This window comes from Pogona vitticeps, chromosome ZW-PAR, assembly GCF_051106095.1.
Source record: "Pogona vitticeps strain Pit_001003342236 chromosome ZW-PAR, PviZW2.1, whole genome shotgun sequence".
NCBI classification, from domain to species: Eukaryota; Metazoa; Chordata; class Lepidosauria; order Squamata; family Agamidae; genus Pogona; species Pogona vitticeps.
In genome coordinates this window covers 2,358,568-2,371,143 of record NC_135800.1, presented here as the reverse complement: position 1 = coordinate 2,371,143, position 12,576 = coordinate 2,358,568, and the positions used below count along the sequence as shown (strand labels likewise).

At 43.7% G+C, this 12,576-nt stretch overlaps 1 protein-coding gene across 3 annotated transcripts in view; it reads left to right on the top strand.

Annotated features, from left to right (window-relative positions):
* The window catches only part of MED27 (mediator complex subunit 27), an 86,024-nt gene extending 73,527 nt beyond the window's left edge, over positions 1-12,497 (top strand). For 2 of the 3 annotated variants that reach the window (XM_020794933.3, XM_020794934.3), the window contains 2 exons: positions 9,335-9,412; positions 11,916-12,497. In XM_020794933.3, the coding sequence (XP_020650592.1) occupies positions 9,335-9,412; positions 11,916-12,050 (213 nt within the window). In that variant the 3' untranslated portion in view covers positions 12,051-12,497. Of the gene's footprint in view, positions 1-9,334; positions 9,413-11,505 lie in introns of all 3 variants that reach the window. The other variant, XM_078382759.1, reaches the window with a different exon arrangement.
* Positions 12,498-12,576: the final 79 nt, after the last annotated feature.

Sequence of the window (12,576 nt, the reverse complement as noted above, 5' to 3'; positions counted from 1 at the left end):
GGAACTGTACCCATTGCTGAGCTATACACTCCATTCACATAACGGCCAGAGAGCTCAGTGGCTTAGGCGTCTGGCGCAGAGCCAGAGGTTGGGAGTTCGAATTCTCCTACTGTGCCTCCTTGAGAAGGGGCTGCACTCATTGAGTCAGAGGGTCCCTTCCAGCTCTGCCGTTCTAAGGTGGTGGCGGTGGTTAAGCAGTGGGGAAAGGCCCTGTAGCCCCACATAGCTGGATTGACCACCCTGGAGCGCTATATATGCTGAGATTCCTTGGCAAATGAGAAACAACGTTCCCTCAAAGGCTGAAGTTTTCCGAAAAACAGATGCTCAGGTTTTTGCCGTACAAGCGCGAGCAAGAGACTTCAAAGAGAATAAAAGCCAAGGTCAGAAACGGATCGTCCACTTTCTGTATCAACAAGTCTTAGAACTTCCTGAGCCAGGATTCCATGCTCAATCCAGTGTGAAGGAGTTTGACCCGGTGATATCAACTCCTTTCACATCAAAGGGTAGCTTTGGGGAGGTAGGTAGGAGTCCACTTCCCCGCCTAGCATTAAAAAGGCAGAATAACACAATAGTGAGGCTGTTACTCTAGAGGCAGGTAAGAATTAAGAGATTAGGTAAACTCTCTCTCCCTCCTGAAAACTCATCCCACGTATTTCAGTTACAGAAGAACTGTAATGCAAAGGAACCTAGGACAGAGTCAGCCATGATAATCCTTCATCAATAATGCTTTAAACTAATTATAGCCCACTGGATGGCTTTAGTTCTGGCTGTTAGAAGTGCTTTTCTGAGCCCCCTTTTGCGTATTTTTACATTATAAAAGGCCCAGGCTGTAGGTTTGGATCTCTGAATAGCTAGAAGTTCACTGTTAGATTGTTGGATATAACTGGGTTGCGTACCTTTTGTTTCCTTCCCAAAGTTTTGGGGCAGGACTGTTTCACAAGCATCCATGGGACATAGCCCAGCCTCAGGGTGATAGATAGGTTTAATTTCAGGGTTGAGGATTCAAGTCATGGGATACGGTGTCAAGTCGGATTTAAGTCACACCGTTGACGCGACTCAAGACTTGATTTTTTGGTCAATGGACTCAACTCAGAATCCATCCACCCCTCCCCTTTTTCTGAGGGGGGAGGAAAAGCTTGCTTTTAACAGGGACTGAGGCTTAGGGCTAGTGATTTGATACCAAAGACTCTTAACGGGGGACTAGAGTGTGCAGAATGAAATCCATTCAACTCCACTCGTCTTAATGTCGCCGATAAATTGCATCCTCCTTAAACGGTACCCAGAACAGGACACAGGATTCCAGATGAGCCATCTTTAAATATCTGAAGGGCTGTCTTGTGAAAGATGGAGCCAGCTTGTTTTCTGTGGCTCCAGAGAGAGACCTGTAAAGCAGTGGGGTCCAATTAAAACAAAGGAAATTGCTATTGAACATGAGGAAGAGCTTCCTGACATGAAAAGCTATTTGACAGTGGCATGAATTACCTCCGAAGGTGATGGATTCTCTCCTGCAGGAGGTTTTTAAGCAGAAGTTGATGCCTTATCTGCAGATTTTCTGTTTCAACAGTGGATTGAACTCAGTGACTTTGGGGGTCCCTTGCAGTCTACAACCACTGTGATCCGAAGTTTATCTGTCTTTTAAAAACTTTTTAAAAGCTATTTATTCAGTAGGCTGGTGGCAAAATTCAGCAGCCAGCTTCCTTTCATTTTCAGTTATATTACAGTAAAAAAAAAATTTTCCCAAAAGGAACCAAATGACAGATCATGAGCAAATATGAATAATATATACATTAATATCACCCTTTGATATAGGTGTGTAACCTGATTGAAATAGATCTCTCTGTTTCCCTTCTTGGCTTCAGTTTTCACTAAACCTTCAGTCTCATTTGATAAGAGTCATGCAATTAAGAAGCTAAACAAACAGAGCTAAGTGTTAAGAGATGAAGCAAAGCATAATGCATGTGTTCAGCTAACATTAATGAACGTTTAGCAATGAAATATCATTTGAAGAGGAGTGGGGGGGACGCAATTTGATGGTTAATTTTAAGAAGTTTGTGTGAATCTACCAACATCATTAAACTCAGCAAGTTTTAAAATAATCCACCACGGTTGCGATCCATAGGTTTAGGTAGTAATCTGCGCTGTCCTTTTAAATCCTTTGTTAAAGTTGCTTATTTCCATCAATGAAATAGCGACCCGCTCTGCCTCCTTGACTGGGGTTTGACTCGATGATCCATAAAGGGTCCCTTCCACCCCTGCCGTCCTAAAATGATTAAATAATTTCTGACGATGATCCAGCAGTTCTTTTCTACAACAGCTCTTTAAAAGACTGCAATAATGCTTTGCTTCAAATGGCAGATTCCCCCCGCCGCTGCCCCCCCGAATGATGGGATGTAGTTCCATTCCCTTTTCAGCATCAGTGAAGGAACATCTGGCGCTTGCCGGCTACCCGCTCCTGGAAGCTGCCAAAATCTTGATCCCTTAGACAGCCGCAGCACGGCCCTTTCCGGTTAAAGAGCAGGGACCTCCGCTCTCCCCAATCCAGCCTTGTCAGGTGGAGCTAAATTTGTCTTGAGTTCTTTGTTTGCAAACTCTGGCTGCGTCAGCAAGATTTGGGCCGCCTCCTGATTAGCAGGATCCCCGGGTGTGTTTAATTTGATGGAGGAAGAGTCTCCCAGAGGGCCTATTAGGGCTAAAACGTACAGGTATTTACCCGAGGTCCCCCTGGAGATTTGCTTGAACCTCCTTCTTGGGTGAATGAGCTTTTATAACCATCCAGCAAAGCAGCAGGGTGAGTTTCAGAGAATAGAGCTTTAAAAAAAAAATACCGGGAGGAATTTCTGAAATGGCAGAAATACAAAGAGCTGAGAAAAGGTTGGCCCACCGCCACTTTTCCCCCCTGACATTTTAAACTCTGCAGGTGCAAAGACAGTGTCGATCTTTAACCTTTTTATTAAGTCCTCCCGCATCTCCAGCCAAGAATCCGAAAGGATGGGTGAGAGATTTCTTTTAAACCAAAGCCTTTTGTCCCCACACCCTCCCGCAAAGGCTCACAGTCGGTTTTTGCAGCGCCAAAACAAAACCCTAGAAGAGTGTTCAATTGTCAAAATATAAACATTTAAGTACTTGTGCATTGCACTGACAGGGAAACCTCCCAAATAAATAGATATATATTAAAAAGACAAACCCCTGCTAAGATAAATTATATCCCCCCCCCGCCCTGTAGCTGCTAATGCTTCAGACTCCATCTGACAGTGATATTGGAGTACGGTTGGTTTGTTTTTAATGTTTAACTTGTTATGTGTCCAGTTGTGTTCTTTTTAATATGGTCAGCCACCTTGGGTCCCCTTGTCAGGAGAAAGGTTGCCTATAAATAAAACAAAGAAAGATAAATAAAATATGGAGGTTGGGTGGGGGAATGCCTCTCCCACAGAGCCCACCCCTGGTTTTCAGCTCAGCGTGAAGCCCCCGCACAGAGTATTTTAATTAAGAAAAGTGTCATCTGGGAAACGAGCGAGTGATACCTGAAAATCCCTAGATCTGTTGAAATTTGGATGTGTGTGTGTTACTTAAAAAAAAAAAGGAAATAGATTGATGATTGCAACTTCATTGCTTTAATATGTGACACATGGCATGTATGAGTTGTAAATGCTCCATGTATAGAAGAGAGTCCTGGTTCCGGATGTTTATCCACCGAATAAGGACGGTTGCAAGGCCAGGCATCAGGAACGCACGTGTCAATTGTTAGGAGAGGCTAGCAAACCCAGGTGTAATGAGGAACACATAAAGGGCATGTTTTGGTGGTCGCCTGTGGTGTTAGAACCAACCTTCTGATACCCAACCTGGAGGGCAGCTCCCGCAGACTGAAACTAATACTATGCCAGAATGCTCTACAGAGATGTGCTCCAGCTTTTTAACGCCTTCCTCAGTCCCAGAGGGCTAAAGGGGGGGGGGGCTGTACACATAGATATTTGCACTCCTTGTGAACTGCTACCCCCAGCTACAAACAACGATCCAAAACCCTATTCAGAGCCTCCTCCCATCCATGGACCGTGTGGTGCCATTAACCTCAATGTTGATTTAAAATGGATTTGGCCCTGCTTTGCCCAGTCTATTCCTGGCCACCAAAATCAAAGGCACTGGAGATTTTTTTTAAAACCTTTCTTCCAGAATACTCTTAGACTTGTCCAGGTCTCCATGAAATAGGAATTATCGGGGAGAAGGCCTAGCCTTCCAGGAGGCCTAGAGACCTGCCTTGAGGTTGACTTTGCATTTGTATCTCTCTCTTCAAAGTGTGGGGCTTAAATCACCATTTCTCAACCACAGGGACATGTAACTGTTGTAATATATGAAGATGTATTCGTGCCATTAATCTCCAGACAAGAGTGTGCAATGAATGCAGATATGAGTCAGCAACTAAATATTGATGGTAGGTGCTCAAGGACAGCTGATGGGTAGGTCCAGGGTTACCCGATTGAATTGGTGCCCTCCTGCACAGCTACCCATTCTGATATTTTGGAAGCTGCATTTTTGAAATCACAGCAATTCGGTTTGGCTTGCTTTTCATGTTTTCAAAGGTTTGGGTGGAAAAAACTGCATTCCATTTACTCAAACACACAAAACCGGGCCGTCATTGCCCAGCTCATGCCATGTGGTGACAGCAGCTATCCTTAATGATCTATCGGCTCTCTTCCAAGCCTATCACAGTTGTAGGAATTACACCAGTCCTGTGTGCACGGAGAACGTATTTACTGTGCAGAGATGCAGGACCAAAGAAAATTCCATTTTAGGAGCAGGTGGAGTCCAACAGTGGTTATTTCCCCCAAAAAAAAGCCATCAGAAGGCCTCCTGGCTCTTCTCTTCCCCAAAACCCTGATAGGGAGGTTATGTATGGCCTTAACCTATCTGTTGCACATCCTGTTCTTGGATGATGATTTACCGGTCTACTGTGACTGCTGGGTTTACCTGGAAGCCTTTCAGAAAGGTGCACCTTTATCGGGTCTCGAGTATATTGTTCCTTCTCATAGCAAACTAAAGTTTTTTTTTTTGTTTTTTTTTTTTTTTTTTTTTTTTTTTTGGCCGTCCACATTGCAGTCAAAGCAGGGCTACCAAGAAGTGGGGGGAAGAAAGAGAGAGGCTCAGAAAAATCCCTTTTTACCTGATGTGGTTGGCATGAGGGAAATCTGGCGAAGTGTGTTGTGCCGTTTACTCAGAGGGCTCCTTAACACCAAAGCAATCCCATTTCCTTTCTAGCTCTGCTGATAATCATAAACGAAATTCATCATTTGATCGACCACCGCATACAAGGAGAAAACAGGACCAGACCCAACAGGAGACCTCTTTAGAAAGGCGAGGCCGTAGAGTGGCGGGTCTCCTGAAGGATGTTTCTGTGCATACACACCCATAGTGGGCTGCAGTCATTTAAAAAATGTGTGGACCTTTGGAGTCATCCTTTCCAGTCAATTGAAAAATCGGAAGAAATTCGGAGTTAAGATGACAAAATGCCGAAACGGGTGCCAGTTGTAAAAGTGTGATAAGGGCAGCGTTCCTTGATGTCAAGGGTATGCTGTCACAGCTAGACGTTGAACTCGGACAAGAGAGTAAAACAGCATCGGGAATAGAGATGGGCACGAAAATGCTGATTCGGTGGTTCGTTTTGTGGCCGAACACCTCATCGCGCTGCCCTGTCCAGTGAGCACCCACTTGAATGCACTTCCTGGAGGAGGCCGGGGGGGGGGGGGGACCGGGACAACGCTGTCCCGAATTGGTCCCCGCTGGAGGGGGCAGGGCACCGAATTGCGGATCATTGGGGAAAAGAAATCTTGCCGTTTGTGGACATCTCTAATCATGAACATACGTATATCAGCCCTACTTTGTGCTGCCCAAAGATACTTTTGTTAATGACTCTAAGCTGTTTAATCTCCCCCTAACTGTTTTCTCTTTTTGGAAAAAAAAATTGTGCTTTTGAAAGCATTTATTTGGATCTTGGGAGCGGGTGGCAGTATGAAGTACCTCCCCTTCACTAGACACTTAATTGGAGCCCCCTCAACCGCTTTGCTATGTTCAGGATCCATGTTTGTTGCTACTTATGTGGACTAGTCCCCCCCCCACCTTTCGATATTTTTCCTCCTGTTCGGCACCTGTTTTGATCCATGTTGGAAACCCTTTTTCTTTCTCCGCATGGGCTGCTGGTACCAGTTTTGCCTGCTTTTTGTTCAGAAAACATGATTAGCGCTCCAGCCGTGCTAGGATGGCTTTTATCTCCCAGTGGAATCTCATTAACTCCACATTACAATAGGAACGGCATATGTGCTGCTATGCCCAAGTAGCCAGTCAGTTTGAATTTGTTAATGGCGATACTCTTTTTTTTTCTCCCTCACAGCAAACTTCCTCCCATATCTTGGATGCTAATAATAATTTAAAAAAACAAAACACTTTGTTGTGGAAGCATTAAACAAAACAAAACAGGAATCAAATCGTTGGGAGGTTGGAATGTAACAGAAGGAGAACGGTTCCTAATGGCTTGCTTTTATGTGTGACAGTTATATAACTACCACCCCTAAACAGGCTTCCTGAAGATGAAAACTAGAGCATAATGGAAATCTCGCAAGTGAGAATGGGAATGAGCTTAATTACTGACAGCTGGAAAAAGCAAAGGGCAAGAATGTAATGTGGCTTATTAGAGATCTTGGTTTTGAACGTCTTGGTAGCCAGGAGGTTGGCAAATTCCAAGTCTGAGTCCCTATTAAACAGATTTATTATTGTATTTCATGGAAATACATGGCTGGGTAAGGATTTGAACCCAGGCCTCCAGAATCTTAGTCTGTATTTCTGTTCACTGCACCACGCTAGGTATCCCATGGTGTGTGTTATATGAAATAAAATTGAAATTATTCAGACATCAGAGATCCAGAACGAACATGTTGGCAAATATAAAATATCCTAGAATCTGGTTGCATGAGCAGAAGAGGTTTCACAGCCATGACGTACAAGTCAGAGTAGAAACGGCCCAGAGCAGCTTTCTTAGGAGGAAGAATATAAGATGCAATTTAAAAAAAATTAAAATAGACTTCAGGTATGTACATTGTATGATGCCTCATATTTTCAGCTCTACTGTGTGACACAGAAGCAGGGATTTTAATACCGGCAGTTTTAAATATGAAGTGTTTGAAATGTGGAGGATGAGATTTTTTTTAGGACTGAATGAGTGACCAGTAAAGAAGTACTAACGTAAATGAGTGAAAGACCAACAAATCAAGAAATGCAGAAGTGCTGTCAGACTTGTTATGGAATAAGAAATGAGAAGCGTAGCTCTTACCGTTGATCCTTCGAGGTGCGGTGGAGAGGAAGCAAAGCATAGGAAGGAAAAGAACTTGGCCAGCTCAAGAACGTGAGATGATATTTAGAGGCAGCAAATCCTTGTTTAGAACTTCTTCGTTCAAAGTCAGTGTAGCCGTGATGACGACTAACGTCTGGTTAAGAGAGAAGGAAGAAGGAGAACGAACGTCAATGTCAGTTCCTGTGACACACCTTTCGGTTCCTGAAAGTAATGTTTCAGCTAAATCAGTTGCACACGACGGACAAAATGGTCTCGATCCTAATTTGGAATGTTTGGGAAGGATGCGTATGACGGCTGTGGGAACAGGGACTGTTTTTGTTACGGGCCATCAGGTCCCTTCTGACTTACAGGAACCCTATTAATGAATGATCCCCAGAAGTCCTGATTGTTAACAGCCTTGCTGAGGTCAGTGACAGATAAGGGGAACAGTGACGTTTAGCAAAGTGAAAGAAGAACAGAAATAATCTATAACACGGAGAAGAGAGGATATCTTCCCCCTGAAGTGTTGGATTTTTAAAAAAAAAATTATTCAAAATATTTTTACCCCATCTTTCTCCTAGAAAAGGACCCGAGGCAGCTTACAACAGCGAAAGACAGTATTTGAAGCTGAAGACAATTAAGTGGATGGCAGTGCCTAGCATCATTAAAAGACATTATTTAAAACTAAGATCCCAAGAGTAAAGAGGGATCTGACATCATTAAAAGGCAATGGGAAAGCTTAAGAAAAATAAGTATACATTTTTTTAAAAATGCCACTCTGAGAAATGGAAAACACCAGTAGTATTAACAATCCAGTCAAAGCAGTAATATATAACTATCTAAAAAAAAAATCACAGGTAGCTGGTTGCTGAGGGAAGGGTTTCCTGAAGAGAAGGGTGGTTTCATGTTGGTGTTAAATAACATAGGAGACGTTGTGCTTCCGCTTGTGATTCCACAAAGCAAAGTTCGTCTTCATTCATGAGTCACAACCAAGTGAGAATTAATCCACTCTTCATTACTGCCATATCATACACTGCAAGCCCTTGATGTGTAGCTGCTTTCTCACTGTGCTGCTTCCCTCCCCCCCTTAATACGCCTAATTATGTTAGCAACAATATTGAAATCTCTCTGGTGCTTTTCTAATTCAAGAATTTTGCTTTCCAAACCGAGTCATTAGTCTGCAGATCAAGCAGATTTGGGTAAATATTTTGCCTTCGGCAGAGTTTTAAGAGGGGCGCCATTTTGGGACTTTGCTTTTTCGTTACTTTAAGCAGAAGCAGAAGCAAGAAAAAGGCCAAGCTCACTGGAGGAAGATGCATCCGGGGGTTTTTTTACTCCCCAAGATCACAGGTCTAGGAAGGGCTTCTGTCTGAAACCTTGAACAGACACTTCCCTTCACCGAGGTGTTCCTGGACTGCAACTCCCAGAAACTTCAGCCAGCACAACTAGTGGTAAGGGCTTCTGGGAGTTGCTGTTCCAGAACACGGCTGGAAACCACTGCTGTGGACAGCACTGAGCCAGACAGAGAAATAATGGTCCGTCCTAACATAAATCAACATTGGTGACTTTCATTGGCGTTGAAATTCCCAAAGCCTCCTAGTCAGTCTTGTGGCCGAGTCGTTGTAGCTTAATGCATTCTGTAAACAGGAACATGTCATAAACTTGCATCTGTGATGATTATACTAACTTACACAGGATGTATACAATAACATGGGTTCGTAGACTTGAAATGGGCTCACGCTTTATCCTCAGGTCTAATTCTGTGCTCCTTGATTGTTTGTGAATGCTCATAAAGCTTTATTAAAGTCCGCCTGCACAGACAGTCTCGCTCCATAGCACATCCCGAAGTGCTTTAGGAAAACCCATCGTATTTTGTTGAAGACTCTCCATTTTTTTCCCTCCAAGGCAAGGCCAAATAGGAAGAAGAGGAATGCAAGCTTGTAAATGGATGTTCTAGATTTCAAAGAGTGACTGACGAACTTTCGTCTCTCTTTCTGCCTCTCCCTTCCTCCTCTCTAGGTAACCGATCACGCTACGACTGCCCTGCTGCATTACCAGTTACCCCAAATGCCAGATGTGGTGGTCCGGTCGTTCATGGTAAGGTGGCTCTCGTTTCTCCCAGATGTCATAATGTTGCTGGTTGGCAGCCTTTTGGGTTTTGATCTCTATTTTGAAAGGTCTGTTTGGCCCGTATGGGTGTTCAGTGTCAGAGAAGCAACTAGCAGGACCGGTCGCTACGGTTTTACGGTGAACCTGGATCAAAATGTGACGTCTTGGGGTACATGAGCACTCAGGGTTGATTTCCTCACCTATAGGTTTGTGGTATTGATTTGCTAAAACACCACTGATAAATTTTAAGAAAGCAAAGCCAGGATGTTCATCCCAAGTGCCAATAATGGTAGGCATTTTACCCATCAAATGTGCAATCTGCTTGACAGGATGCCGTGAAGTCTTAATTATCTAGACAAGAAATGAAGGACTTCCCTTTAAAAAAAAAAAGCCACTTTCTCCATGTAGCAAATCTTTTAACCACTGCATTTGACCTAATTTGCCACTAACAAAAGGAGGCACGGAAAAATCTCACTGTTTTTGACTCAGGATCGTCAAGTCAGAGCAACCCAAAGTAGGCAGCAGTTGGCTTGCGTCCTCCGGTTGTCCTTAGCCGTGTCTGGATTTCTGCTCTCGGAGACTGACGTGGCTTCTTTTGGAGGAAAGTTATTGACAGCTCAAGATGGAGAGGCAGTTCAAATGAAGACAGAAGGATTCATTTCAATAAACATGGCTCTGACCTCTTCTCCACAGAACAATCTTCTCTTATTGACATAATTCAATAGGACTTATGACGAGATTCATGAGCATCCTTCATATCCTGAATCTGCTTCTCTTGGAGGCTTATTTTTCCTCTGTTTTTTCCGAGTGAACGTATCTATTTGAGCTTGCAATTGAGTTACATAATGTTGATTCTCCCATAAGACAATGGAAACGACCTACTTCAGGTCAGCCTCAAAATACCTTGCTTAGCATGATGTTTTCCGCTGTCACCACCCTTTCTCTAGACAGACCACAATCTGCTATATCCCAAAGTCTAAGGACAGAGGCCCTCCTGTTTATAAGAAAGCCTAGCCATTAAAATGCAGCTCTTATCTATGGCTATACTTCAGCAGGAGACCACCAGGATATATGTGAGGGACCCCCATGTAGGAGTAGGAAAGCGTCCTTCTTGAGACAGTCAGAATTGACATTGCTGAGCTTTGATGAGTGTGACGCAGTTTATCGCTACCAGATGATGCGTCGACCATTGTTCTCAGGAGAGACGGGATTAGCTTTGGGTTCCCTCTTACCAGAGTGGAAATCAACTTACATGTTTTAATATTTACCATTTCAAGATAAACATCTTGTTAGCAAACATTTGCCTAATGAGTATATGCCACACGCTGACGGAAGAAGTGGAAAAGCAATAAACATTGCATATTTAATTTACTGAAATGTTTTGAATGGTCTCACCCATGGCGTGCCTTTCTCATTAAGCCAAAGATGTTTTCTTGGCTTGGTGGGGGAATGGATTTAGAGATCTGCTACCTAAGGATTGGTGAATTATAATCCTCCAGGATCCCTGTTCTCCCCTAAGGTTTCTCCAGAGCCCTGCATCTGGAGCTCAGAAGTGGTCTTTTACCGCCAATAGATTGGATGGTAAAGCACGGCCAACGCAGAATGTCAGATATATAGTGCACCCGTTTGTTCGTTCATTTAGTCATGTCCGACTCTTCGTGACCCCATGGACCAGAGCACGCCAGGCCCTCCTATCTTCCACTGCCTCCCGGAGTTGGGTCCAATTCATGTTGGTTACTACCCTCCCCTTTTTTGTGGGGGGAAAAAGCTTGTTTTTAATAGGGACTCAGAGTTGGGACTTGGGACGTAGTACTAAAGACTCAGACTCTGACCCAAAGACATGCCAACATCTCCATACATATATACATTTTTAAAAGTGACTTTTATAAATACACATATACACAGATCACTTCTCCATGTATATAGACCGCAGTCTGGGGGCTCTAGATAATTATATACTATCTGAAGCCTCCAGACTGTAAAAGTATGAAGAAGTCAGCTGTATTTTCATGAATTCTCATGCAATAATAAATCTGTTGCTCTTACTAGATGCAGCATTGCTCTCTTTTGTCTTGGAACAGATGACATATGAATAGAAGAGGCAGGTTCCAGCTTCTCGTATTACCAAGGTCACTTTTATAAACAAATGGTCAACCTGAATTTGATTTCCGTCTAGCTGGAAGGAAGTTCTCGATGTCCATGATGACCCTTTAATTTTCAAATACCTGCTTGTCGCTGCAGGAACTTCTATTTACGTTGCTGCTTATTGAGAGAGTATGAGAGAAGAGATACTCCAATAAAGTCGACTATCAGCTATACGGTGACCTTGTGGTTTTTCTGCCTACTTCCTTCTAAAGTCTTTCTCTCTCTGGGCTAAAGCCAAAGTAAATTTCCTCTCTTCAGCATCATTGGCCTCGACCAAAGCGATGACATTGGGAGTGTCCGTATTCGGTTTCCTCACTTGTTTCCTCTCTTTATGTTTCTTTTTTAGACCTGGCTAAGAAGTTACATAAAGCTCTTCCAGGCTCCATGCCAGCGCTGCGGAAAGTTTCTGCAGGATGGTCTGCCACCCACGTGGCGGGATTTTCGGACGCTGGAAGCCTTCCATGACACCTGTAGGCAGTAGAGGGGCTGGAGACTGTATCTGGAGGCCAACCGGAGGAAGTGAAGAGAACCAACTTAAAAGAGGCATCTTGAGAGGCATGGATGGGTAGAGGGTGGGGTGGCCCATGTCTTTGCTCTTCTTCTAGCTGTTTCTAATTGCACCTCCTCCTTCGCCATGACCGGTTTTGAGAGGAGGACTGAAGCCTTGCCCGAATGGACGGTTGAGGCCCATTCCATAGTTTTGACTCAATTCAGCTAAACACACAAGGGCTAAAAGTGGAATACTGTTACTGTCCATCATCATCTTTCAGAGTGCTAAGCTTCAAATGTTGAAGCTGTCCAGTAGGATCATTCGGCATCATCACTTATTAATTCCAGGTGCCTTTTTGGTATCGTTTAAGTTATGTCATGCAATTAGCCTGCCATTTAGAATCTATTTTTTGTATGAATAAAAGTTGATATTCAGCTACCTCTTGGCTTCTGCTTCTGTTCCCTCTTTGAGAGCTCACGGCGAGCATTTCTGCTTGCTTCCCAAACTGGAGGTTAAG